Raw genomic sequence first — 26402 nt, 5'->3', positions numbered from 1 at the left:
TCTGTCCCAGTGCCTAGATGGGGGTGGAGAGTGCGTGTCAGTTTAGGAGTCATGTGCCAGGCTCAGTGTCCCTTATCCCAGAACAGGAGTGACCCTGCAGAGTCCCAGGGCAGGAGGCAGCTTGTAGCGTATCAGTAGGAGCATCCTCTTGAGCAGATTGATGTGTATTTCTGTGGGGGGTGTTCAGGGCACTTGGAGCACAAGGCACTGCTGTGATGTACTGGATCATTGCTCATTCAGTCGGGTCTGCTTCCTTTGTGTCTAGCAGAGGCCACTGCCAAGTGCTTCACAGGAAAGTAAAGGCCGGTATCAAGTCCTTAGCCTGTTTTTGCCACGTGGTGTGTATATTGGTGGGGGTGGCTCTTTCTGACCTTCTTCTTTTCCATCCTTATGCTGTGATCCTCCAGGCAGTGAAGCTCAAAGGCTTGTTCTTTTTCTCATGCTCTTGTCATAGACTAGATGTTTTTCCGGAATCACACACAAGCAGTGGCTCTTTCTGTTCCCCCTTCCTACCGGTCTCACCAAGCATCTCTATGAAAGTGCTCCATGGGTTGCACTTCACTGCACGTGCATATATTCGTGTCATTAGAGTGGTCTCATTTGATCATGTTCATTTTTGATCTTCCTGTTTGCATCTGCGGGTGATTCAGGCATCACCCTGTTGACCCATCTGTATCACCCCCTCTGAGAAGGTCCTTCTGGGGTTCCAGGTCCATTTCCAATTGCATCTGTACTGGCGTTGCTAATTGACTACATTTAAGATCCCAAAGATAGATCTAGAGTAACTGCAGGGTGAGAGCCAATTGCAGTGTAGGCAGTATGATTCCCACGTTTCAGGCCTTTAGAAGTTGAGGTTGACTACACAGCCTTTCATTCACTAGCCTTGTAGGAGCTAAGTGCTCAATCCTCATTCCCAGGACATAATGTCTGGAGTGATACTGTCATTTGCCTCTGGTGTATGGAAGTCATTTGTAATTTGTAGCAATATATAAAGAGAGAGTGCCAGCATGCTTAGCAATAGTCAGCCAAGAGTTAATGTAAAGCTCAGACTTCATGAAGCCATTGCTCTTGACTCTGGCTTCCTCTGGAGAGGACTTGGGAAACTAAACAGTGGTTGGGTTGTTTTTGTTGGCAGGATGGAGCGTGTGCTGAGATGAGGTCACCCTGTGATGCGCCGTGAAATATTTTCATAATCTGAGTTTTGATCCATCATTCCCAGTCCTCTTTAGAGCTGAGGAAGTTGGGCCCCTGGGAGGGAAGGGGTTCTGGAGGTTGCATGGAAAACGCCCTGTGTTTGCATCTGTGTGGCCAGCAGTTGAATCACTGCCGAAGATCCCAGGGGACGGGAGTTTGGTGGCCTTAGAGCTGCTCCCGGTGGTTAGCAATGTACACGACAAAACCACCAAACAAAGCCCAGCTTTGCCAAGTGCCCGCAGCTTTGAGTTGCCTGAGAATTAACTGCCATAGAAACTGCATTGCTCAGGGGACTGGAAATCTCTGGGGGTAATGGGTGCGGGGAAGAGGACTGTACATTTTTACAGCACCCTATGTGATTAGCCCTGGAGAGCCACTTAGAGATGATATGGGGTGTGCATCAAAGTGGGTCCAGTAGGCACTGAAGTAAACCTGACCTGATAGTGTAGGGGACGAAGCGCCCAAGACACAGGGCCACAGCATGTTCTCCCTTCCTTAGAGATTGGTCCGGACAGGGAAGCAGATATCTGAATGCTGGCAAAAAAAACCCCTGAAAGGAATGTGAATGACCCCAAAAAACCTGAGCCTCTCTTTCTGCCTCTTAATGCCATGTGGAGGGGTCTGCCCATGCTTAGGAGGGTTAGCAAAAGGGGAGGCCGCCTAATTTAAATCACTTCCCAGCTCCCTGACTGCTGCTGGCCTTGAATTTAGCAGGAGAAAATGTGGGATACAGATGCGAGGCCACCTAGTCTGTTCTGAAATCCAGAGCATAGCTGCCGAAGCACCCGAAGGTTGGCAGTACCCAGAGAATGGAAAGGAGGCACCAACCACTTATGGCTGAAATGATAGGCTGGGCATCAGGACACCTGGGTCCTATTCTCAGCTCTGCCACTGATGGGCAGCTTCAGCCATGTCGTTTCTTGTCACCCTATCTGTAAACACAGGGAACAGTTCACTACAGTGGCAGCTAAGCCAAGCCATTGGCACCACATACACCAGTGACCAATTCCCATGGAGCTCCTATAAATAAAGAAAAGCATCTCTGTGTTCCTTCTCAGTATGTATGTACTGTTAATTGGGAGTATAAGGGGAGAACAGCTTTGCCAGATTTCAGACAGGAGAAGGAGAAATTCATGCCCACCAACACTCATCTTTCCATGCCATTGTGGAGAATATATTGGATGGTCAGTCGGTCCGTTGCTGTCTCTCATGTGAGCGTGTGCGAGCGAGACCCGTTCCCCTTAACCAGTGCCTAGTGTTGCTCTGCAGTTGTGATCAGATACAAGCTAATACACCGAATGGGTTTCCTCCAGGCTTCCTTAAGCACAAAGCCCATTTGAGGCCGTGTTGACAATTGCAGTGTGCTGTTATCACATGCCTATGAGATAACCCGGCTTGGATAAGGCAGCTCCAGAAACAACTTTGCCCACAGGCAGGAGCTTTCTGTTGTAGCATTTGCTAATCTCCTGCCACTCGGCTCTGCCTAGCCCTTGGCTATGAAATAGACATAAGGTAATGGGGCGGAAAAATGTTAGTGACACCAGTAGCGGCTCTGCGGTTCATGCGGCAACAGGATTTTCCTTTGAATGGGATCGTTGCAAGCTGGTAGCGCTGCTCAGATGTGACTGTGAGTGGGTAAAGATCACTTCACGTACAGACTTGACTGGACCACGAGTCCTTGGCTAGATGCAGGCACCCCTGGGCAATGATCCCTGGCCTGCATTGAGCTGGAGGTCAGACAGGGTGGCTACAGTGCTCTCTTTTGGCTTTAAAATGTATGAATCCAGCCAAGAGATGGCAGATCCACCACTTCCCTGGGTAGCTTGCTCTAGTTAGTGTGAATCACTCTCCGTGTTAGGAAAGTGGTTGATTATCTGTTTCTTGGCATCTTTTAACCAGGGGCTGTTGGATGGTGCTGGGAGAGAAACCACTACCTGCCCTGCGGGCAAATGGATGCATGGTGATGGGACAGCCTTCAGAGGTGGGTCCAAGCCCACGGAGTGGGGCTGAGGGGTTCCCAGGCTGTCCCAGCACGAGCCAGGCTGCACTAGCAAGCCTCCAGAGCTCCCCGACCTCTCCAGAGAGTTAATTACTGCTGGGTTTATTGCGGCTGCTCTCTGACAGGCAGCCAATAGCAGCAGGCCAGGCTTGCAGTTTCCCTCCCAGCTCCCCTCGCTGGGAAAAGCATGTTTTTGCTGGCGCAGGGTCAGCGCGGCTCGCAGTCGAGTTTGCTGGAGTGAATTCTCCAGGCATTAATTTTCTTGTAACGTGAATAAAGCAACCGTCTTTTGTCTCTGGGCTGGAGGACAGCGATGTGGCTCTGCTCGAGGGCCCACCAGCCACGATCTGCAGCCAGAGCAGGGTGGCTGCAAGCTGGAGCACTCATGTAACAGGACGTGCTAGATAACAGTAACTGGCCTGGCCTATTTGCTAGAGCCAGTCTCAACTGCCTGGGCAGGTCAGGGCTTGCTGGGGAGTCCTTGATAATTGCCAGTAAAGCTAATTTCCTTCCCCTTGGAGAAGCCAGCAGCCTGCACAGTCTCCTGGAAGTCGGCATGGACATGCTTCAGAGCAGAGCTTAGCCTCTTGTTCAGCTCATTTCCTCTGTAAGAGGAAAACCGCAGAGGGGCAGCTTCAAGCCGCTGTCTGCTCTAGAAATCAGCCCCATCCCTGGCTTGTCAGCAGTAACCACCATCTTGCAACCCTCTGCATGCCTTTTCCCTCCCGCACCAGCTGCGGAAACCGTGTCCCCCAGCATTAAAATGCGGCTGCTTCTGGAGCAGACTCGGGCAGAGCGTGAACCGTGGTGCGGGGGGAAGGCTGCGGAGGGACGAAGGATCTTGTCTCCAGCTGCCGTTGCTGGAGGAAGGGGGCTAGAAGAGGATTAGCTCAGTGCGGCCGTTTCTAAAACACCCCAAATCCTGCTGAGTCTCTGTCGGGCTGGCAGCCCTGCTCCTGAGGGCTGTGACCTCTAGGATGGGTAAATCAGATGGGTAACTTGCAACCTAGCTTATACCATTAATCCAGGTGGTAGTTAAGCTGTCTGGAAGGTTGCCAATGTGCCCTTGGACGTGAGATGATTTGAGAGCCCAAGAGAGCAGCCAGAGGAGAGAGGAGGGGCAACAGCGAGTGAGAAAGGGCCCCGCGGGCTGCGCACATGGTCAGTATACTTCAGGCGAGGGGCTGTACCTAGCCCTGAGAGCCCGGCGGTTGTGAGCTTCTGGCAGGGCGTAAATCAGACATTTATGGGATCAGCTGCCTGTCAAATAAGATTATGCTGAGGGGCACGGGGCAGGAAGTGGAATTCCTGCAACAGATGGGCTGCCCCCCTCTCCCCACAACCGTGGCCAATGGATTTGGTGTGAAATCGGTCCTCCTTAGTTGACCCAAGGTGCTTTGTCAGCTGAGGCCCCTGGCCCATCTCGTTGCCTTTGGGGCACAGGGCAGTGCTGATATGGGGAAGGTGAGAGCATCCCCCCAGGTGGCAGGCAGGCAGCCCCCGATCTGAGAATCAGGGATGAAGCCATTTCCTTCTGCTGACGTTCTCTGGCTTGGGCAAGCTTTCTTTTCTCCGAGACCATGTGTGAAGGGGAAGGTGCCAGAAGAGCTGGCTAGCGGAAAGTGGAGGGGAGCAGAGAACTGCCCCAGATGTGGATCGGATGCCAGGAAGAGGGGCTGGCTCTGGAGAAGAGCAGCCCTCGCTGAGTCTCTGTCTTCCCCACATCCCAGCACTGCAGTGGTGGCGGGATCAACAAAGAGGGCGAGCTCCTTGTCCTAAGCCCCACGTCCCACCCCCGTTAGCACCATGCTGAGACGTGGGGATCAGTACCAGCTCTAAGGCAGGACCAGAATCTCTGGGGAAACTTCTTTCTCACAACGGGGCAAGACCACAGTGACGCTGGGCAGCTCTGCAGCTCTGTATACTTGCAGTAGCCAGCACTGCTAAGCTGCTTTCTGCATGGCAGGGAGGTGGCCTCTGGGCAGCTTGGATCTTAGGCGGTTGAGCATGTGCCAGGTGTTGGTACAACGAGTTGTGGACTTGTTCCTCTCAATGGTAACAGGCTTCCAGAAGTGAAGGACTGTCCTCCGATGCCCTCCGTTGGCTGACATGCGGAGGCAGAGGCCACGTGTTGGTTGAGGAGGTAGTGATCTCTGCTGATGTGCCTGGAATCCCTTCCATCTGCATGTACATCCAGGCGGACTTGTGTCAGCAGAGCTCGGGCTCTGTGGATGCAACGTGGTGGCGTAGACCAGGCCTTAGCAGGGGTGCTTAGCTACTCCCTCTCCCAGCTGGTGAACCAAGGGGCCTGCAGATATGGGAGCAGTGAAGCCAGCTCCAACAGGAAGCACTCAGGCAGGTGTGAAAGAAACCTGCTTAGATTCAATGAGGCAAGGGCTTGCTTTCAGCTTTGTGCCGTCTGCAGTCCAAGGGAGCCTTCCTTGTTCTTGCAGACAGTGCCAGGTCTGGACAGTGTTAAGCTCCTTCGGGGACAGGTCTGTGGCAGGGTTTCCCTGTGTTACCGCAGTGCTTGGTACCACAGGGTTAAAGTTAGGCTCTGCTTCTTTGTATGCATGCCAGCTGGAGGAGTGAGGCTGAGTTATAATTAAACCTCTCATCCGTTTCCCTGTCTGCAGAAAATGAGCAGATCTTGGGTGAGGACAGAAGGCTGCAGACAGAGAGAGGCCAGGACAGGAAGCAGACGAGCTTTCCGTGATGTTTGCCCCTGGCCAGTCCCGCTGTCTAAGCCCATCATCTTCACTGAGTTTTATCTGTGCAAATCCCTTCCCTTGCTGACGCTCTTGAAATCTGGCTTCAGGAGGGAACGGTGGACAACGTGGCATCTGTCCTGGGCCTGTTCAGTCCTGGTGCATGTGTCTCTGGAGCACAGCATGTGCTGAGAGGTTGTAGAAAACTGATCTGCTTGGTGCCACGTCTGTGTGTTAAGATCAGAGATTGGCTATGCTGCTTCTGCTGGGAGGGATGGATATTGTGTTTCCTGGTCCTGGATGCAATGCGAACAGAAGATAAAGAGGAGCATGATCCCGGGGTGTGATCTGGGGCAGGTCACCTCTGGCCAGCTGGATCTGGTGTTGCACAGCACCCCTGGGACATTGAACCCCAGGTTGTCAGCAGCTGCATGGGTTAGCAGCAGCCCTGTGCCACTGGTTTCCAGGTATATAAGGAAAATGCATGCCACAGAATGAAAGCTGCTCCCACTCAGTAAGGATGGAGCAGTCCACACTGTGGCAAGCCCAGCCAACCTACCTGGGCGGGCTGAAATGTGCCTTTCTCTTCACATGAATAAATTAGACAGCAAGGAGGGCAAGTGACAGGTTGCAAGTGGGAGGAAGGGAGTCAGAAAGCCCAAGGTTCGTCACCAAGTGCAGCACAGTAACCCACCCCAGGCAGCGCCAAGGACTTTTATGCAAAGTTAATGGGAAACCAACCTCCTGGACTTTGGGGCCTGACCTTGGCGTCCCCTCCCCTATCACATTTCTGCCTCTCTCATGCTGGGTCCCTGAGGCATGGCACAAGGCTAATCAATCCATCACAGTGTCTGAAAGCAGAGGTGGGGGGGCAGGGTTGCCGTACGATCCGTCTAGTGATGCAGACAGGAAATCAGAGGCTTGGATTATTGTCCCGGCATGTGACAGAATGGGCTGGAATATGAGGGCAGCTGCTTTGTGTCTTGCAAAAGTCATCTGACGGTGTTGGAGACAGAACGGCTTTCCCCCACCCCCTGGGGCACCGCACAGCAGCTCCTGTGCTGCCCCACATCACCTTGTCATGGAAGATGTGACCAGTCATAGCCATGGGATGCCTTTTTCCTGGGGTTGCCTGAGGGGAGTGCGTGACTCTAGAGCAGCTGTGTAGCTCCCCACCCTTCAGACACAAAACTTTGCAGAGGTGCAGGCTTGCTGGGACAAGGGTGGCAGCCTGGCTTCATTCCACAGGGCCAAAGCAGGCACCCAGCAGGGAGCTGTAACAGTTTCCAGCCTGGCTCCCTGTTTCCCTTTGCAGAGATAATTAGAGGGGAATTGAATTGAAAGCTGCTAATGAGGTTCCTGCGCAGCACTTGGCAGCCCTGCAGCCCCAGGCTTGGATTGGCTGGAGAGTCTGAACCCACGGCACTAACAATAGGGTCCCTCCAGGACCACCCCCCCTTCCAGTGCTTTGTAAGAGTTGTGAAGTTAACCCCCACGCACCCTGGCCCCAGCAGGCAGCGGTGCCTCGGCTGTGGGAGGGTGCACTGAAGACCCTGGCATGCTCTCAAGCAGGAGATGGGCTCATGAAAGGCAGTGGAGGATCCAGGTGGTACCACCAGTTTTGTAGCACACGCACAGAGAGGCAGAGCCTCTTAACCCTGGATTAGCAAGTGTGGCAGCAATGCAGGAAAAACCCTGTGCTTGGAGGTTCAGAGAGCACAGCGCATCCAGGCTCATGCCGCGAAGCCTCTCCCTGGCCTAGAAAACCACGCTGTGAGCATGATCCAGGAGTGCGGGGGTGTCTGCACAGAGAGGCGCCTGGAGGGGCCCTGGACAGGGTCACACACTTGGATCCAGCCACATTTCAACCCTGTCATCTGCCCTGAGCTGGCACATGCTGTAGCCAAGACAGCTGGCTGGGGATGCCTTCCCGGTGGGGGAGCCACATGCCAGCCCCACGTGCCACCCCTCCTTCCAGCAGGGGCTTCATCCTCTCAGCTGTGCACAGTGCAGACCAGAGGGCTCAGGCGCAGGCATTGGCTCCCTGCTTCCCCTGCCTGGCAGGAGTGATGGGGCTGCCATCACCCCAGCTGGTAGGCTGAGACCCTGCAGATACAGAGCAAATCTCATTCCCACTGGGGGCTGATGGCAAGGGGCGTGCTGAAGGAGAAGGTCTCCTCCCACAGGAGTACCACTGCGAGGGATGCTGAGGGGTGCCCTGCTTCTCAGCAGCCCAGCTTGTTCCCAAAGGGGACAGACTCTTTCAATCATGCATGGGGGTGAGCAGACAAGGCTGAAGGTGGCAACGGTAGTCCATCCCATTTCCTTCATGCCACAGCAGAAGGGGAGAGAGGCACATTCAAGGAGCCTGGCCACAGTCCTGGCACCAGCTGGGTGCGCTGTATATGAAGGCAGGAGGTGAACAGCAATCTGCTCAGACCGTTGTGCTGCACTGCTCTGCTTCTTCCCCCAGGCTCAGGGCCTTCTGCAAGGAGCTGGCCCCTCTTCTCTTGGGTCTTGATTTCTTTCTCTCTGTCTCTCTTTCTCTCCCTCTCTCCAGGGACCTAAAGAACAACTTGATCAACACAATCCAGCCCGGTGCATTCCTGGGCCTCTCAGAACTGAAGCGACTGTAAGTGCCCAATTGTGCCCCCCAGGTTGCAGGGTGTGTCGGGCTAAGGGGTGCACACAGACATACAGACTGGAGCCTGTCCTTGAAGTTACCAGCTGGGGCTTTGGGATAGTTGAACTAGGGGCTGGTGGAGGCCTGAAGCACCATAGAGCAAGCAGGGAGTGTGATCTCTCCCCTTCACTCTTCAAGCTCTCCTCACTCTAGCATTTGAGTCTCCCTGTGCCCTGCACCCTGGTGCTCCCTGTCCCTGGTACAGGGGGGCGTGAGCAGGTCTGTGTACAGGGTGGTGCCCAGGTGCTGCTCTGGATGGGGGAAGTCTCAGTACTCACACAGACCTTTTCCCCCCTGCTTGTTTCCAGAGACCTCTCCAATAACCGCATTGGCTGCCTCAGCACTGGTGTCTTCCTGGGACTCATCAACCTCATGCGGCTGTAAGTAGTAGTGGGGCTCCCACCTAGCAGGCAGGACCCTTGGTAAGGAGCTGGCAGGGGCACTGCAGCCTGGGAGGATGCCTGCTCCAGACTCAGCACTGCCCAGGGCCCTTCTGCTTACCTGTGCCGCTGGCACAGAGCAGGGTCCCCAGGCTTGTGGCACCTGTGGGCAGGGCTTGATACTGGCACTGGGTGTCTGGGTTACAAGCTCCCTGTCCCCACCTCTCTGGAGATCAACTTTAGGTAGCTTGGGAGGGACCTGGCTTTGCAATGGGTGAGGATCTGCTGGCTTCTGAGCTAGGCAGTGCTCACTCAGGGACCCAGTTCCACAGGCTGCCCCTTCAGGGAGCCTGGCTCACCTGGGCATTCATGCATCAAGCCCAAGAGTATTGGGCAAGTCAGCACTCACCAGGCTTTTGTCTCCTGTCTGCCAGCAACGTGTCAGGGAACATCTTCTCCACCCTCCAGCCAGGTGTCTTTGATGAGCTGCCATCCCTGAAACTCATGTGAGTACCTTCCTGAGAGGGGAACGCCCTTCCCAAAACCACACGGGCTTGCTGCACAGGGACTGGGGGGGTGGGTGCAATGGAGGCAAGTGCTGATGGCTACCAGGCATCTGCATGCCTGTGCCCACAGCCTCACGGCATCAGAAGGGCCCACCCCGGCCTGCCCTCCTGCAGCCAGAGTCAGGACCTGTATCACAAGCAGGCGCCCTCCTGACCATTAGTACTGCTCCGTGCCCCTGTGACCTCCTGCAGCCAGTGAGCAGCTGGGAGCAGGTCTGTCCCTTGCCTCCAAAGCTTTGTGCCCCTGCCAGCCCCTAGCCCTTGTACCCGTGCTTCCAGTTGCTGCAGCTTGCAGGGACATCCTGGCTGCTCTGATGCCTTCCCCTGGGAGTTCTTCTGTCCCTGACTCCATCCCCCTGGTCTGCCTCTTCCAGCGACTTTGCCACTGAGTACCTGACGTGCGACTGCAACCTGCGATGGGTACTACCCTGGGCCCAGAACCGCTCAGCCCAGATCTCCGACAAGACCCTCTGCATCTACCCCCGCCACCTGCATGCCAAGCCACTGCGGAGCACTAGGGAGGGGCAGCTGCGATGCGGTGAGGCACTGGGGCCATGGGAAGTGGATGGCAGGGTGGGGTTGCATGCCACAGAGCCGGGACCCTGGGCTTCTTAGACAGGGACCCCCTGAGGTCTGGGCAGTCCCAGTTGGGCACAGCCCCTGAAGAGTCCAGCTTGTGCCAGCCATGCTAGTGACGTCTGTGGTGTGGGTGCCAGGCTTCCTTAGGACCCCAGCCTCCCAGCGGGCTGCCCCAGTGCCCTAGGAGGTGGCTGAGGCAGGCTAGGGGGCAGCAAGCTGGGGCTGGAGCTCACCCATCTGCCCTTCCCTGCAGCGGGTGCCCCAGAACTGCACACCCACCACCTGATCCCGTCACTGCGCCAGGTGGTGTTCCAGGGCGACCGCCTGCCCTTCCAGTGCACGGCCACCTACCTGGACAACAGCACTCAGATCCTGTGGTACCACAACCAGGTGCTGGTGGAGGAGGATGAGCAGACTGGCATCATCCTGGAGCAGAGCCTCATCCATGACTGTACCTTCATCACCAGGTGGGGGCCCCTGCCAGGGGGTGACCTGGGGGCTCACATGGGCCCACAGCTGCCTTCTGCTCTGGGTGCCAATTCGAGCACCTCGGGAGGGTGCCCGACTGCAGCCCATGTCAGATGTCCTCCCTGCAAGGACTGGGACCCAAAGTTCACAGGTTCCTTTGGGAGGAAAGGGGCCTTAGAAGGGTAGGGGGATCGTTAGCCCTTGGGGGGTGAACACACAGGCACCCACAGCCTCCCCGTGCAAAGGCTCTTGATTGAACCCTGGGTAGTAACCGACACCACAGGCTGGGTGTGGGTGTGTGGCCCTGCCTGCCGTGGCAGGGGTGCTGTACATTGTGCTGGCCCAGCCCTCGGGCTACCTGCCTGCTCAGGTCCTCCCATCGGATTCCTCCCCCACCTGCAGTGAGCTTATCCTCTCCAACATCCATGTCTCTGCCAACGGGGAGTGGGAGTGTGCCGTCTCCACTGCCCAGGGCAACGTCAGCAAGAAGGTGGAGATCGTGGTGCTGGAGACCTCGGCCTCATACTGCCCTGCTGAGCGGGTCACAAACAACCGTGGGGACTTCAGGTGAGACCCAAGGCTGCATATGACTGGAGGGCAGGACACTATGTGCTGGGGTAGGGCTGGTTTTCCTACGTCCTTGCAGACCCCTCTCCTGCTGACCAACCCAGAGGTATTGTGGGAAACTCCAGGGTGATGTTGAGCCTGGTTGGCTGGAAGCATTCAAAGGCTTAGGGGTGGATGGGAACACAAGGGAGCACAGCCTGTGGTGCCTGAGTGGAGTGGAAATCAGCATGGAGCAGCATCCAGCTGCCTGGGGCTGGGGTGAGGCTGGATGTACCTCTCTGCTCCCAGCAGGGTCCTGTCATCCTGGGACTCCACTGGTGCAGCTGCAGATGTTTGCACTTCCCCAGCATGAATGTAATGCTGCAAGCACTGTCCCGCCAGCGTGGTGGGTGCCAGTGTGCAGGGGCTCCTGGGCCAGTTCTGCGCCCAGCTGGCTGCAGGCAAGGAGGGAAGCTGCTGGCAGGGCAGGCCTGCAGGTGACCTGGCGTCTGGCAATGATTAGGCGGCCCGTGATAGCAAGGCTCCTTTGAAAGGCTTCCCGTGCTGGCAACACAGACGGGCTCCAGAGGCAGAGGTGTTGGAATTTCTCTGGCAAGAGACTAAAGGCTTTGGGAGCCCACTGTAACCTCGACTGGGCCTTTATGGAATATAAATTACTGGTACAGTAAATATGGCTTAAATTAGCAGCAGCCCCCCTTCGCTCCCCGCCCCACCCCCTCCGCTCCGTGCAGAACAGGATATGGGAGAAGATAGCTGGAGCAATCAGCGGGCTTGTGTGGGAGCCGCCCCTCGCAGGGCTCAGGCGCCTCAAGTCCTAGAGAGGCACCAGAAGGAGGGTACCTGCCCCAGAAACTGCTAGGAAGAGCAGGGAGGAGGTAAAGGGGTGTCCAGGCAAGGGGCAGGGCAGGGATGTTGGGACCTTTGTACAGTGATTTCCCTGGTTGAGAGAGGTTGCCACTAAGGGTGAACAGGGCATCTTCTGGGACCGAGACCACCAGGGCCTCAGGCAGAGCAAGGCCTGATAGGCATGCCTGCCCATGCTGCTAGCCCCTGGTGCAGGACAGGGTTGGGGTGCAAGGTAAGCTCCATAGCTATCCTAACTCCCTGCGTGGACACTCGTACTCCAGGACAGCAACTACCTGCTTTAGCTCGACCCGGTCAGGTTCATTTCGGTACGCCAGGGGATGCTGGGTCTTGCAGCCCATGCAAAGTCCTGTGGGAAGGAGAAGGAATTGTGGGGCTGGCTGTCTGCTTGGGGGAGACCACGTGACCTCCATGTGCATCTCCTAATCCAGCTGTGGCGTCAGGGGAGCAGGGGGAGTCTCGCAAACCAGATGTTGCAGCAGCTGGGCCGAGCCAAGCTTTCCAGGGAGGGAAATAAATTACCCCATAAAAATCTCAGCTGCTTTCTGGAGCGTCTGAAGTTCTTCCCTTTGTGATGCCCAGCACGCAGCTGGAAACCCTTCTACGCGTGGCACGGTGCCCCCAACTCCGTGTATAGCTTGGTCCTAACAGCTCCGCACGCATATGCTGTGCACAGACATGCTGGCTCGCTGCTCTTAGCAGGGCCCCTCCCAGGGGCACCGGTGCCCTCGCTGGTGGCTGCAGGGCCAGGGCAGCTATGTGGAGAGCAGAGCAGAGTAAGCTAAAACAGAGTAGCTATTCAGGGAGGTTTTGGGGACAGCTGTTGGGCTGTAACCGTGCATGTGCGCTGCATTCCACTCGCTCTTGGCCATGAGCAGATTTTGTTGCTTTAACCATCAGGCTTGCCTGAGAGCCAAAATGCTGGGGCCCATGGACTGCCCTGTTCCCCTGGACCCGATGCTGTTTGTTGTAGTGCTTGAGAATCAGGCACATACAGAGAGAGGCTCAGCAAGCTCCTGATGCAGGATTTCAGCAGTAGGCAAGGAAAGGAGTTATCCAGCCAGCTGGGGAGGGCAGTGGGCAGGGCAGGCTAGAGCGGGATGGTGGTAGTATGTCTCCGTACCAGAAGCAGGTTTCCAGGAGGGCCGAGGAATCCTCATTTGGGATCCTTTCCATCATATGGGGTGGGGAAAGTCTAGAGGAGCCTGTAGGGAGATCAGGCAACAAAGGCTGGTGTCAGGGGCCTGCTCAGGCCTGCAAAACGGCAAAGTGGTGCAGGCTGGCTCCTGTGGCCAGGCACGTGCTCACTGTGCACACGCCTCTCCCCTCTGCTGGCAGGTGGCCCCGCACTTTGGCTGGCATCACTGCCTACCAGTCTTGCCTGCAGTACCCCTTCACCTCAGTGGCCGTGAGCGGGGGTCCGACGGCGGAGAAGCAGTCGTCGCGGCGCTGCGACCGCACGGGCCGCTGGGAGGAGGGCGACTACTCCAACTGCCTGTACACCAACGACATCACCCGTGTGCTTTACACTTTTGTGTTGGTGAGTGGGCACTGCGCCCAGGAGGTCGTAGGCCCTGCTTTTCCCCAGGGCAAAGCAGAAGGCTGAAAGCATGGTCCCTCATTGGCAGGTGTGAACAGTCATTGGAGGGGGCGTCGCAGTGTCTGTGCTTGGAGCTGGAACGTGTCTGCCACAATTCAACCGGGGACGGGCATTTGCTGTGGCTCTTGGGTTCACACTGACCGCTCGCGCTTCACCGTGCTAGTAACCCCCCACTTCTGCTCCGCAGATGCCCATCAACGCCTCCAATGCCCTGACTCTGGCTCACCAGCTGCGCGTGTACACGGCTGAAGCTGCCAACTTCTCTGACATGATGGATGTCATCTACGTGGCCCAGATGATCGAGAAGTTCATCGGTTATGTTGATCAGATAAAGCAGGTGATGCTCCCTCCCCTGCTCCCTGCCAAGGCACGATCCTGAGGGGTGAGCATGGAGGGGAAGGGGGCCCATCCTGCACTCAGAATGGCCTTGGGGAGTCTTGCCAAGGAGCTGCAAGCTTTCCAGGGTACCATAGCTGCTCTCTTGGCCTCCACCTCCTGCCCTGCCCTTGCTCTGCAGTCTGTCTGAGGCTGTGGCGACCGGAGCCCCCCTGCCCTGTGCTCCCCTGCAGCTCACGGATGTCATTGTGGAGATGGCCAGTAACATGATGCTGGTGGATGACCACATCCTGTGGATGGCACAGATCGAGGACAAGGCCTGCACCAGCATTGTCCACTCCGTGGAGAAGATTGCTGGCTACACGCTCAGCAGCAATGCCCAACACATGGCCGTGGTAGGGGCCCTCCCATTGCTTTTGTGGGGCTGAGAATGGGCAGAGCAGGGGCTGCAGCAGGGATTGGGGCTGGGGCAAGAACAGCGCGGGGCTCAAATGCAAAGTCCTGTAGCTCAGGACTGAGGTCTGTTTGTGGGGGAGAGCAGCCCAGGCTGGGGAGGCACAAGGGGCTGAGGGTTAGGATTGGAGGGCATTGACGGAGGTGAAGGGTTTGTGGGGGAGGAGTCCAGGACTGGAATAGCGCAGGGTCAGGATGGGGGTGTCTGCATAGCTAGGAGGGGCTGGAATAGCAGGGGCTGTAGGAGTCAGCAGAGCCACGGGGGAAGGACATGGGCCCAGTGCCTGTCTGCAGGCCAGACTGCCCCATGGTGCTGAGCGTGCAGGGGCTGTCTGTCGTGAGGGGCAGTGCCCCTGCTAACGGGCTTTGCCATGGCATGCCCTTGCAGAACTCAAGGAACATTGCCTTCGAGGCTTACCTGATCAAGCCCGAGAGTTTCATGGGGCTGAGCTGCACGGCGTTCCAGAAAAGAGAGGGCAGGCGGGTGCTGCTGCCGGAGCGGGGAGCGGAGCCTCTGGCAGACCAGCAGTTGCAGTTCAGGTGCACCACAGGCCGGCCCAACATCTCCCTGGCCAGCTTCCACATCAAGGTACCGGCAGGGGCAAAGCCGCAGCGTGCGGCAGGGCTGAGCGGTGCGGGGAAAGGTCCGGCAAGGCCTGTGCTGCAGTGTGACTGGCACTTGAAGCCAAGTAAGGGCTCCCTGCAGCATCCCTAGAGTCCCTAGAAGGAGCCTTTTGTCTCCAATTTGGGAAACCCACCCTGAATTAGCTGCCCCCTTGCAAAGGGACCCCACACTGGCATCTGTGGAAAGCCTGCACCCAGGATAATGAGCCCTACTTCTGAGCAGGGAGCGTGGCTTGGCTGGGCACCACAGAGACATGCCTCTGGTGCTTCAGGCTTGGAAAGCAACCACTGAGCACCCTGGCTGCAATGTGGGCCCGTTCACACAGCCCCATGCCCAGGAGCCAGAGGCAGAAGAGACAACCTGTGGTTGTGCAGGGCATCTGGAACTGTGACCGGAGCTGCAGCAGCCAAATCTGATGTGGCTCACCCGTGGCCCCCTGTCTCCTCAGAACAGCATCGCTCTAGCCTCCATCCAGCTGCCACCCAGCCTGTTCTCTCCGTGGGCCCCGCTCCCACCACCCGTCGACTGCAAGCTCCAGTTCCTGGCGTTCCGCAATGGCAAGCTCTTCTGCAGCACTGGCAACTCCTCCCGCCTGGCGGACGACGGCAAGCGTCGCAGTGTGGCCACACCTGTGATCTACGCTGGCACACGTGAGGTTCCTAGCCTGAGGCGGTACGGTGTGAGGGCTGCCGGTGACTAGGGGTGAATCCGCTATGACTGTGCCAGCAGCAAGAGCTTGGTGCCCAGTTTGCTGGGATGGTGCCGAGCCCTGCATGGAGTTGTAGTACCCCCTAGTGGTCAAATGCTCCTTCCTGATGAGCTGATAGCACCAGCCTAGCTTGAGTCTCTTGCAGCCCCTGGCAAGGGTCTTGGGGAGAGGCAATGGGCCTGCCTTGCTCGCAGTCCACTCACAGAGGCAAGCTGGGACCCAGAGGGTGAAAGGGTGAGGAGAGAGCCGCTGAAGAGCCAGGAGCACACCCCTCAGCCTCTCTCCTCTCCCCCACAGATGGCTGTGGAGCTAGCAACCTCACGGACCCCGTGACGGTCTCACTGCGGCATTTTGGGGAGGGTGCCGACCCCGTAGCTGCCTACTGGAACTTCGAGGTGCTCGGGGGTTACGGGGGCTGGAGCGTGGAGGGCTGCCAGCTGGCCCGGCAGGAGCCCAACATCACCACCCTGCACTGCAGGCACATGAACAACTTTGCGGTGCTCATGGTAAGGAGAGGGCTGCCGGAGGGCTCAGGTCTGGCCTCGGCATGGTGTGTGCCAGAGGTCACTGCTATGTGTCCCATCAGCTAGAGGAGAGCTGGGAGGTGCAGGGGCTTACTACCCACTTCCAGCATGGGGCCCCTGGAGCACCAGACAGCCTACTCCATGGGTAGATTCATAGATTCATAGATGTTAGGGTCGGAAGGGACCTCAATAGATCATCAAGTCCGACCCCCTGCATAAGCAGGAAAGAGTGCTGGGTCTAGATGACCCCAGCTAGATACTCATCTAACCTGAGCACCACCTCCCTTGGGAGCCCGTTCCAGACCTTGGCCACTCGAACTGTGAAGAAGTTCTTCCTAATGACCAATCTAAATCTGCTCTCTGCTAGCTTGTGGCCATTGTTTCTTGTAACCCCCGGGGCGCCTTGGTGAATAAATACTCACCAATTCCCTTCTGTGCCCCCGTGATGAACTTAAAGGCAGCCACAAGGTCGCCTCTCAACCTTCTCTTGCGGAGGCTGAAAAGGTCCAGTTTCTCTAGTCTCTCCTCGTAGGGCTTGGTCTGCAGGCCATTGACCATACGAGTTGCCCTTCTCTGGACCCTCGCCAGGTTATCTGCATCCTTCTTGAAGTGTGGCACCCAGAATTGCACGCAGTACTCCAGCTGCGGTCTGACCAGCACCCTATAGAGGGGAAGTATCACCTCCTTGGACCTATTCGTCATGCATCTGCTGATGCACGATAAAGTGCCATTGGCTTTTCTGATGGCTTCGTCACACTGCCAGCTCATGTTCATCTTGGAGTCCACTAGGACTCCAAGATCCCTTTCCACCTCTGTGCCACCCAGCAGGTCATTCCCTAGGCTGTAGGTGTGCTGGACATTTTTCCTCCCTAGGTGCAGCACTTTGCATTTCTCCTTGTTGAACTGCATCCTGTTGTTTTCTGCCCACTTGTCCAACCTATCCAGGTCTGCCTGCAGCTGTTCCCTGCCCTCCGGTGTGTCCACATCTCCCCATAGCTTTGTGTCATCTGCAAACTTGGACAGAGTACATTTGACTCCCTCGTCCAAGTCACTGATGAAGACATTAAAGAGTATCGGTCCAAGGACCGAGCCCTGCGGGACCCCACTGCCCACACCCTTCCAGGTCGAGACCGACCCATCCACCACGACTCTCTGGGTGCGACCCTCTAGCCAGTTCGCCACCCACCGGACTGTGTAGTCATCCACATCACAGCCTCTTAACTTGTTCACCAGTATGGGGTGGGATACCGTATCGAAGGCCTTCCTGAAGTCTAAGTATACAACATCCACCCCTCCTCCTGTGTAGTCCCATTCCACCACCCTGCTGCCCCCAGTCTGGACAGCGGTCATGCAGCCAGCTGGTCTGCCCACGGGGGACTTGTACCAGCCCCTGGGCTGTGGTCATGTGCCTCTTGGGGAGGAGGCAGAGCATTGCTCCCAGCCAGCAGCCCCCTGCCCAACATCAGCACCCAGCTTCTTTCCCTGCCCTTCAGAGAGCCCCCTGGTTCCTCCCCCTACCTACCTGCCGGGAGCCTCTGAAAGGCACCCAGGTCTCTAGCAACCCCATCACAGCAACGCGCAGAGGTCAACGTGCACCAAAATCCAAGGGTTTTTTTCTCTTTCTGAGCAGGAACTTAACACCTTCCCCAGTGAGGCCCAGGGCACGCCCGAGGTGCTGCACCCTGTCATCTACACCTGCACGGCCATCCTGCTGCTCTGCTTGTTCACCACCATCATCACCTACATCATCAACCACAGGTGAGCCAACAATGGGCCCTAAGCTGCTTACAGCCATTACAGGGCTGAATGTTGGTGGTGGGTGAGTGTTGCTTTGGGATGGAAAGTGGCTCCTGCTCACTCTTGGAGAGATGGAGCTAGCAGCAGAGCAGGACACAGGCTGGGTCAGCTCTGGGATCCAGACATTGGCTCCTTACTGCTTGTCTCCCATCTGGATCCAGTTTTTGTGAAGAAGTGGAGGCCAGAGTCTCTGTAATGGCTGGCAAGGTCACTGGTGTTGAACTGGGAATCCTACGGAGGTTTGGGTGAAGGCTGTGTTAATCCCTGAATTTACAGCCTGCATGACTACACCTGCTAGGGCTGCACAGAAGCCTCCAGCTGTAGTGCAAGACGTGCCCAAAGCGAGGCACAGCAGGCAGGGGAGGCAGAGCTAGCATTTACTGCATCTTAGGTAGCTGGAATCTACCCCTGCACAAAGCTAGCTCTTTCTCTTTCTCCTTGCCCATCTGTAGCCTCATGGAGCTCACTTCTATGCAGTGGAGCAGCAGGTCCTTTCAGCCAACAATCACACTCAAGTCTTGTTTACTGTATTCATGGATCCCAGAGTCCAGTAGGGTTGCAGAAATGCTGCTCTGCCTTGGGGTGACAACCAGAAAACAAATACAGCAGTTGTTAAGACTTTGCCAAGCAATTTGTCTTCACGTGAGCCCCCTCTCCTCCCTGGCAGCAGGCTCAACACTTAAAAAATCCCAGCGAGCATCTGAGTGTTTCTCTTAGAACAGCTACTCAGGAGTAACAAGAAGTTGCAATTCCCAAATCCTTCTTGTGCTGGGATGGTGTTGGCTGCACTCCTTGGAGAGAGTACCTCTGAAAGTAGCAGGGGTTGCTTCTGTTTCTGCTGAGATTGGTAGAGAGCAAGGCAGAGTAGTAGCATGTCTCTGGTTGCTGAAAGGAACTTCCCAGTGCCCAGCTGGGGATGAATTCTCTACATGCCAGGAGCTAATCAGCACTGCTGCATGCTTCTCTTGCAGTACCATTCACATCTCCCGGAAGTGCTGGCATATGCTCCTTAACCTCTGTTTCCACATTGCCATGACATCAGCTGTGTTTGCAGGAGGCATCACTCTGACCAACTACCTGATCGTCTGCCAAGCGGTAGGTACAGCCATGACTGCGCCAGCCTCAGGGGAAGCAGTGGCGACCTTCTCAGCTCAGCAGGCCTCCCAGTTCAGAGTGTGGCCTGTGTCGCAATGGAGGAACCACACTGCTGCTTTGCCCCCAGGACAGAGCACTACACAGTGCGGTGACAGGCAGTGTCCACAGTACCAGAACAGGAAAAGCAGCTACATCCACCTGTTTGTCTCCTCCAGGCAGGGGCCCTGGACCAGAGATGCGGGTCTGGGTGGAGGGGCTCTAGAAAAGATTCCCTATAGCCGTGGGCAGGCTAGAAATGTGGATGGAGGAGAGGGCACAACTGCAGCAGATCGGGGGCCTTAGCAAAGCAAGGGTCAGCCCCAGCAGAGGGTCACTGCAGCCAGGGGAGATTCCTAGCCCTTGAATCCAGTGCATCTCATCCTGGATGCATGCACCTCAGTGACCCCCACCCTGGTTGTGTGCCCTGCAGGTTGGCATCATTTTGCACTACTCTTCCTTATCCACCCTGCTATGGATGGCTGTGAAGGCCAGAGTCATCTACAAGGAGGTAACGTGGAAGGCACCCCAGCCACAGGATGGGGATGTGTCGCAGCCTGCCCCTCGGCCAATGTTACGGTACAGTCACTTCCCTCCAGTTCGGTGGGGGGTGCTGGGATGTGAGTGCAGTGAGCGCTCAGGAGAAGGTCTGACTGGCCAGGCAATGTCCGTATTGCACTGTGCTGGGAGTCCGAGGCCCTCTGCTCCCTGAGAAACTGCAGGCTGCAGCCCCCAGGATTATCACACATGGGGAAGGAAGTAGCTAGCGCAGTGCCAGAGCGTGATGCATGTATTCAGTAGTCTGTTCTGTATCAGAGCACTTGGTCTTGCCCTGCACCAACGTCCTGCTACACCCTGCACAGCCAGGCCCCTTCTTATTGGGAAAGCACCATGCCTCTGATTCCCTTGGGCAGGTTACATCCTCTGGGTCCCACAGCATTGGAAGTTGCAGCATTTTCTGAATGAGCAAAGTGGTGCATTTCCCCTGCTCTTCTAGCCACATGCATTCACTTTGAAGGCAGGTGGAAGACATTGGGCTCAAGACAAAGGGTTGGGAAAGCTACAGGCAATTAAAGAAAGGGGGTTAGGATGGAGGTGATAAGGCAGCTGGCATTGCAAGCTGTCATGCTGGGGCTTCCCTACCTGCAGCACCAGACTGGGGCAGCGTTTGCCCATAGGAAGTTGTTGCACAAGCAGCCAGGTAACACAAGGGCACTCTCATTGCAGATTCTACCTTATTGCTGGCGGGATCCCTCTCATCATCTGTGGCATCACAGCGGCTGTCAACATCCACAACTACCGGGATAATAACCCATAGTAAGTGCCACGGGCACAGCAAATCACATGCCATTGCCCTCCTGCTAGCTCATTCTTCAGCTGCCAGTGCTTGTGTGAGGGTGGAGTGGGTTCAGGTCTTCAGCAGAGGCCAGTTCAAGGAACGGGGTTGGATGCAGGGGTGTCTGTGATGTAACAAAGCGGTATGTTCCTGCTGCAGTCCGCTCTGAGCTGTCAGGCACAGGGCTGGACTTGGGAGAGGAGCAGGCTGGGCAGGGGCTGATTCTGTTCTCTTCTGGCTTGCAGCTGCTGGTTGGTGTGGAGGCCAAGCTTGGGGGCTTTCTACGTTCCCGTAGCTTTCATCCTGCTTGTCACCTGGATTTACTTTCTCTGTGCTGGGATCAAGCTGCAGTGCCAGTCTAAGATCCAGAAAGACCCCCCTGAACCCTTGGAGACGGCACCGAGGCTGGGAGGCAGCAGCAACCTCTTGACAGACTCAGGCTCCCTCTCAGTCACGCTCAACACGGGGATGCCCAGCCCAGACGTGGACAGCGTCTACTCCTTGAAGGTGCAGTTCTGGGCTCTGGCAATCACTCATTCCCTGTACATTGCTCTGTGGACATTTGGAGCCATGGCTGTGTCCCAAAGGTGGTACCTGAACATCATCTTCAGCTGCCTCTATGGAGTCACAGCCGTGGCACTGGGGCTTTTTATCTTTGTCCACCACTGTGCGCGGCGTCAGGACGTACTGAACTCCTGGTTCGCCTGCTGCCCATCCTATCGCAACGCACTGCCCATGCAGGCCTATGTGCATCCGGGCATGCCCGTGGAGGATGGCTCCCAGGTCTTCATTGGGTGCAACCCTGAGGTGGCCCATTCCATCAAGTCCTCCTCCTCACCCAGCAGCACCAACTCCACGGTGGGCCACTGCAAGCTCACCAACCTTCAGGTGGCTCAGAGCCAGGCTGAGAGCTGTGCGCCACGGCCGGCCAGCTATGAGGAACCTGAGCCTGCCAACAACAAGAATGCCAGTGTGGCCCGGTACTCCAACAACATGCACGGGCGCCGCAATCACAAAAGCCGAGCAAAGCAGTACCGGGAGGGCAAGCATCACCGCTTGAAGGCACTGCGGGGACCAGCCCATGACCACCTGTCCAGCGAGAGTGGGAGCCTGCACAACAGCCACTCAGAGAGCTACCACAGCAGCAGGAACAGCCCCCTGAATAACAGCTGCCCTGGGGCCCAGGCAGGAGCAGGGCAGGAAGGGGAAGCTGCCCTAACGCAGTCGGATGGGAGTGATGGGAGTGGTAGCCACCAGGTTCCAGACTTTGACCGGGCTCAGCGGAGAAGCACCAGCCGGGACAACCTCAAGCAAGCCAACACCATGGAGAAGGAGACAAAGCGAAGGTCCTACCCGCTCAACGTGGCCAATCAGAACGGGGGACTGAAGGGCAGCAAATACGACATCAACCTCACCAGCGCAGAGAGCATGGCTGGCATGAAGACTGGCCTCTGGAAGAGTGAAACGACTGTGTAGAGGGCAACGGAGGACCTTGCAGCTACATCACAGTGTTGTGTTACTTCTCAGGCAAGCCCGCTCACTCAGCCCTTGGCAGGGGAAAGGTGGCTGGTGCACCCAGTTAAGGGCATCTGTTAGCAGGTCAAGTGCAGCCTCCTGGGAGTGTGCGTGCTGGAGACAGGCACGGCATGGGCATGGGCAGTGCTGTGCAGGATGCTTTGTCTCAGCAGGTGACGCTGGGTCTCATCTTACCTTGGTGCTGGACCTGGGAGTGCGGGGAGCAAGCCAGCCCCTTTTGGAGCACAGCACTCATCCCCACGCAGGACACGGCAGCACCGAGGTCTCCATGCGAGAGACAATCATCGTTGTTCAGCTGCCTGAATGGCAGTTATCACTTAATCCCTTCTGCATGTCCCTTCAGACTGATCCTAAATGCTATTTTATAATATACAGAGGAAACAAAGGTTTATTTTTCAAATCTCTATATTATCGTGCGTGTATATATGTATAGACAGACTGGTAACTGGTGGGAGTGCCTCTGTGTTATGTGAGTGGTGTTCTGTCCACAGCATGTCTCCCCCTTGGTTTTGGCAATTGCTCACTCTTGCCATGATTGCAATTTCCAGGATGTCAATTGGGAGACAGAAACCAGGACCCTTTGTGTAAAGATGCCACGGTAGAGGTGCTTGCTTTGTGCTCACCTGAGCATGGTCTTTTCCTGAAGGAGTTCAGCTGAAATGGATCAGCTGGGGATTCTGCTGAAAAGCAAACGCAGCATCCAGAGTTGTATCGTGGCAGTGACGTTCTAGGGATGTGTGAGTAGCCAGATCAGTGCGGTGAAGCAGTATTTCTTGTTGGGAGGCTGGGAGACTGCTACCTTGTGCTGAGCCAGGACTGTGGCAGCTCCCTTCCAAGCCCTGAGGTAGGCACTTGTCTCCCCACAAAATGTGCTGGCCTCACCTCATAGATGCGGCTCCCAGGATCTTCTCTGAGCAGTCTTAGAAACTATTTAGCCCTATGGGTTAGGAGCTACCAAAGTAAAAGCCATAGCTAAAAGTGAGCAAGAGGTCAGATGAGCAAGAGCTCCAGAAAAAATAAGCTGTCTGCACTGTTTTAGTGATGGACACTAAAATCACTGCAGGACGATTGCCGTTGAATGGGGTTAAAGATCCCCAGAGGCGCACACTATGCAAAATGGTGGAGGTTGGCTGCAATAAACACAGGCCCACGGTGAAGAGGCATTGTTTTCTGTACATGTTATGCTCAGTGTGGAAGAGTAAAAGCCTTGGGCCTTTCATGGCAGAAGTTGGACTGGGAAGCAACATGTTCCCAGCTACTCCAGAAGGAACCTGAGGATCCAGAGTTGTACAGTGGGCATGACCCACTGCCCTTCATCCTGGTGATTATGTTGATAAAAGGGTTGGACTACAGCAAAGGCAAAAAAATGTGTGCATTTATTTGTATGAACTGTAATGATTGAACAAAGAGGAAACACCATTTGGCAGAGAGGGGTTGCTTCTCCGAAAGGGAAAAAGGGACTTTGCTGAACTAGTAAGATGATAATCAGGGCCTGAGCTGGTTTCAGTGGCATGGAGGACTGAATTGGACGCGTGTTTCTCTACAGCCCCATTCCTGTTTTTAACAGGGCTGGTACTTGGCTAAGCACTTATTTCTTTCATTGCAAAAACTGGGTGCACCTTTTTTATCTATTGTAAAGCAGAAAGCAGCTATGTACTGTACATTGGCAGGTCCCCGACCTGTTGCCAAAGATTTTTTTTTGTAGTGTTCCTAAAAAGGGAAGTTAGTTTGTACTCAAACAGCCAGGCATTGAGTGCTCTGTACCTCTCTCCCTGCCACTAACTGAGACTGGCTGCCACCTGTGCCTACTGACAGTTGCCAGCTCTAGGCAGACTCACTGTGCCAACCACTAAAGAAATGTACTGAGAATTGCCGAGGGGCAAATACTGATGTCTGGCCCCTGCGCTGCCTCTTCGTGGTGGCTGCAGTTTCACATATTACCCTCACCAGTAGTATTGTAGCAGGCTGGTTATCTGGACCAAGAATAGCATTCCCTCTCATCTGCACTGCCGCTGTGTCCATCCCACGTACAGAGTCTCTGTATCTGCCTTCCAAAAGATATACTGCCTATAAAGCCATAATGGAGGAGTGGTCTGCAGTGCAGAGAGGATAACTGGTCCAGCTGGAAGCAGGAAGAGTGCTCTCCAGCCTTTTTTTGTCCCCCTTGAAATTCAGAGAGAATAGAAGAGGATCTGTTGCCCTGGACACAGGACTTAGAGATCTGGCACCTGCAGCAATGTAAGCCCAGTGCTGCTGAGGACTCACCTCTGTCATACTGGACCAATCACAACCTCTCTGTGCCTCAGTTTGTAAAAGAAATGGGTATAAATACTTGCCTACCTCCCCAAGGGATTGTGATGGTCACTTGTAAGTTGAAAATTGCAAGGCATGCATGGAGATTTCAGCTGCAGCCCTGAAGTCTACACCAGTCCAAAGAGAGAAGGGGTGGAAAGAGAAAGATGATTATTTACTAGGTCATAAAGCACTTAAGAAGTTTCTCAACCTCAGAAAACTTCCCCTCTTGCCATGCCAACACCACAACGCCTGTATGGCTGGAACACCAGCACAAAGTTTTGCCACCGCCCTCCAGCCTGGTCAGATTTCCCTTGCCATTACTGGTTTTTACCCACTTTTGTCTGTAGGGCAGGTTGAATCGTTATGCTGAAGCAGCCTACCCAATCTTGCCAATGCTGATCTTGTATACGCTTGCTGCACTGTGACAGTATTATAGGAAAAGCTTTGTATTATTACACTTCCTCGTTTACATGACAAGCAAAAGACATATCAAGAGAGAGAGCTTTTTGCAATATATGTAGGGGAGCGAGGGAGGGAGAAAAATGTGCCAAAGAAAATATGTTGAAAGAGGTCTGTTATGCATTTTTTTTATATAAATATAATGTCTCTAGCAGATATGTTTTGTTTAATATATTAAAAACTTGCAAATCCACCACAATGGACTATGGCTTGTCTTACACACCCTGCATTAAGAGTACAGCATGGATATTGATAAGGCTTGTCAAGTATAGCTGGGAAGTGCTGATGTCCAGGATTCACTAGCAGTCAGCAGGAATATCAAGGCAACATTTGGATGCCAAAGACAATGGCTAAGCAGCTAGGGAACACTTAATACCATGGGCACCTATATGGCATAGTGGAGAGCCCTCAAGATGCAATAGCAGGGAACTGCCTGTGCTGCAAGGGATTGGTTGCTATGCACATCTTGCCCATCGTCGGTCTGCTTGGCCCCTGCTTCGCTCCCTTTAGTCCAACTGAGCCCCACTGCCCCATGATCAGCCTTGCTGGGTAGTCTAGCTGGACCCTGTGTCCCCATCCTCAGTTGTCTCATGCCCTGCTGGGTCTAGTTGATACTCGCCGTCAAGGCTGAGATGGCTGAGGAGTCAGACCCAGGGGAAAGAGCAAGCTCCCTGCCGCAGCAGATGAAGTAAAGTAGGGATTAAGGGAAGGGGAAAGGTCCCAAGGGGCTCCCTCCCTGCAGCCTGTGGCAAAAGGGGTAGGACTTTGCTCCCCTTCTTTCCTGCCCCTGGAAGCACAAGGAGCTCTTGGAGCTCAGGGGCTGGAGGAGGCAGCATCCAGGGCCATAGGTGCCTCCTGGCTCCTTTTGCAAAAAAAAAAAAATTATTATTTCAATATATATAAATATATATTACTCCACTCCACCTCCAACATTCAAGTGGCCCCTGTGGTTCACTTGGCAGCTTAAAGCACACTAAAAACCTGCTACAGTTTGCACGGTGTAGCCACACACACCCATCTGCATACGTGTACTCCTACCCACTGCCCTCCTCAGAGGGCCTGCTCCTGAGCTTGTGAGCTGCTTGGTGAGATGGAGGGCACTGCAGGAGGAGGCCCTTTTTGCAGGCAGCGCCCACGATGGATTTGGACTTGCAGAGTGGGACTCAGCAGGGCACCCCAGACCCCGCAGGCTGAGCAGCAGGCAGTAGGGCTGTGCTGTCCCGGGCTGCCCTTTTGGTGGGTTGAGTGTGCTGTGCAGATGGGGAGGCAGAAGATGGCAGGAGGACAGCCCCTGCCAGCCTGCCGAGGTGCTGCCAGTCAGAGTGCTGCAGCATGGTATTACAGAGTATTGAAGCCACAAGTATCCACTGAGCTGCAAGCGTGCTCGCCTCTTCCCACAGCCGAGCCAAACTAGGGAACGTGACTGCCTCAGGCTACAGCAGTGTTTCTCAACCCATGGGCCATGACCCAAAAGTGGGTTGCAAGAATATATGAAAGGGTCACAAACTTTAAATTTTGAAAATGCTTCAAGTTTCCGCTGAGACTTAAATCCAGATGTTCCTGGCTAGAGGGTCATGCCTCTCTGCTAAGGCT

The 26402-nt window shown here is 55.4% G+C and overlaps 1 protein-coding gene across 2 annotated transcripts in view; it reads left to right on the top strand.

The window, feature by feature from the left end:
• Positions 1–25002, top strand: part of ADGRA2 (adhesion G protein-coupled receptor A2) — a 63575-nt gene extending 38573 nt beyond the window's left edge. For both annotated transcript variants that reach the window (XM_006258392.4, XM_019491474.2), the window contains 17 exons: positions 8462–8533; positions 8893–8964; positions 9399–9470; positions 9905–10068; positions 10363–10576; positions 10980–11144; positions 13347–13548; positions 13796–13945; positions 14178–14339; positions 14786–14986; positions 15471–15672; positions 16029–16237; positions 17886–18013; positions 19024–19147; positions 19617–19762; positions 20411–20500; positions 20765–25002. In XM_006258392.4, coding sequence (XP_006258454.2) covers positions 8462–8533; positions 8893–8964; positions 9399–9470; positions 9905–10068; positions 10363–10576; positions 10980–11144; positions 13347–13548; positions 13796–13945; positions 14178–14339; positions 14786–14986; positions 15471–15672; positions 16029–16237; positions 17886–18013; positions 19024–19147; positions 19617–19762; positions 20411–20500; positions 20765–21995 — 3604 coding nt within the window. In that variant the 3' untranslated portion in view covers positions 21996–25002. The remainder of the gene's footprint in view (positions 1–8461; positions 8534–8892; positions 8965–9398; positions 9471–9904; positions 10069–10362; positions 10577–10979; positions 11145–13346; positions 13549–13795; positions 13946–14177; positions 14340–14785; positions 14987–15470; positions 15673–16028; positions 16238–17885; positions 18014–19023; positions 19148–19616; positions 19763–20410; positions 20501–20764) is intronic.
• Positions 25003–26402: the final 1400 nt, after the last annotated feature.

Source organism: Alligator mississippiensis, chromosome 7 (assembly GCF_030867095.1).
Source record: "Alligator mississippiensis isolate rAllMis1 chromosome 7, rAllMis1, whole genome shotgun sequence".
In the NCBI taxonomy this organism is placed as follows: Eukaryota; Metazoa; Chordata; order Crocodylia; family Alligatoridae; genus Alligator; species Alligator mississippiensis.
Note: the sequence above shows the minus strand (reverse complement) of the source record. Positions and strands in the feature narration are given on the sequence as shown.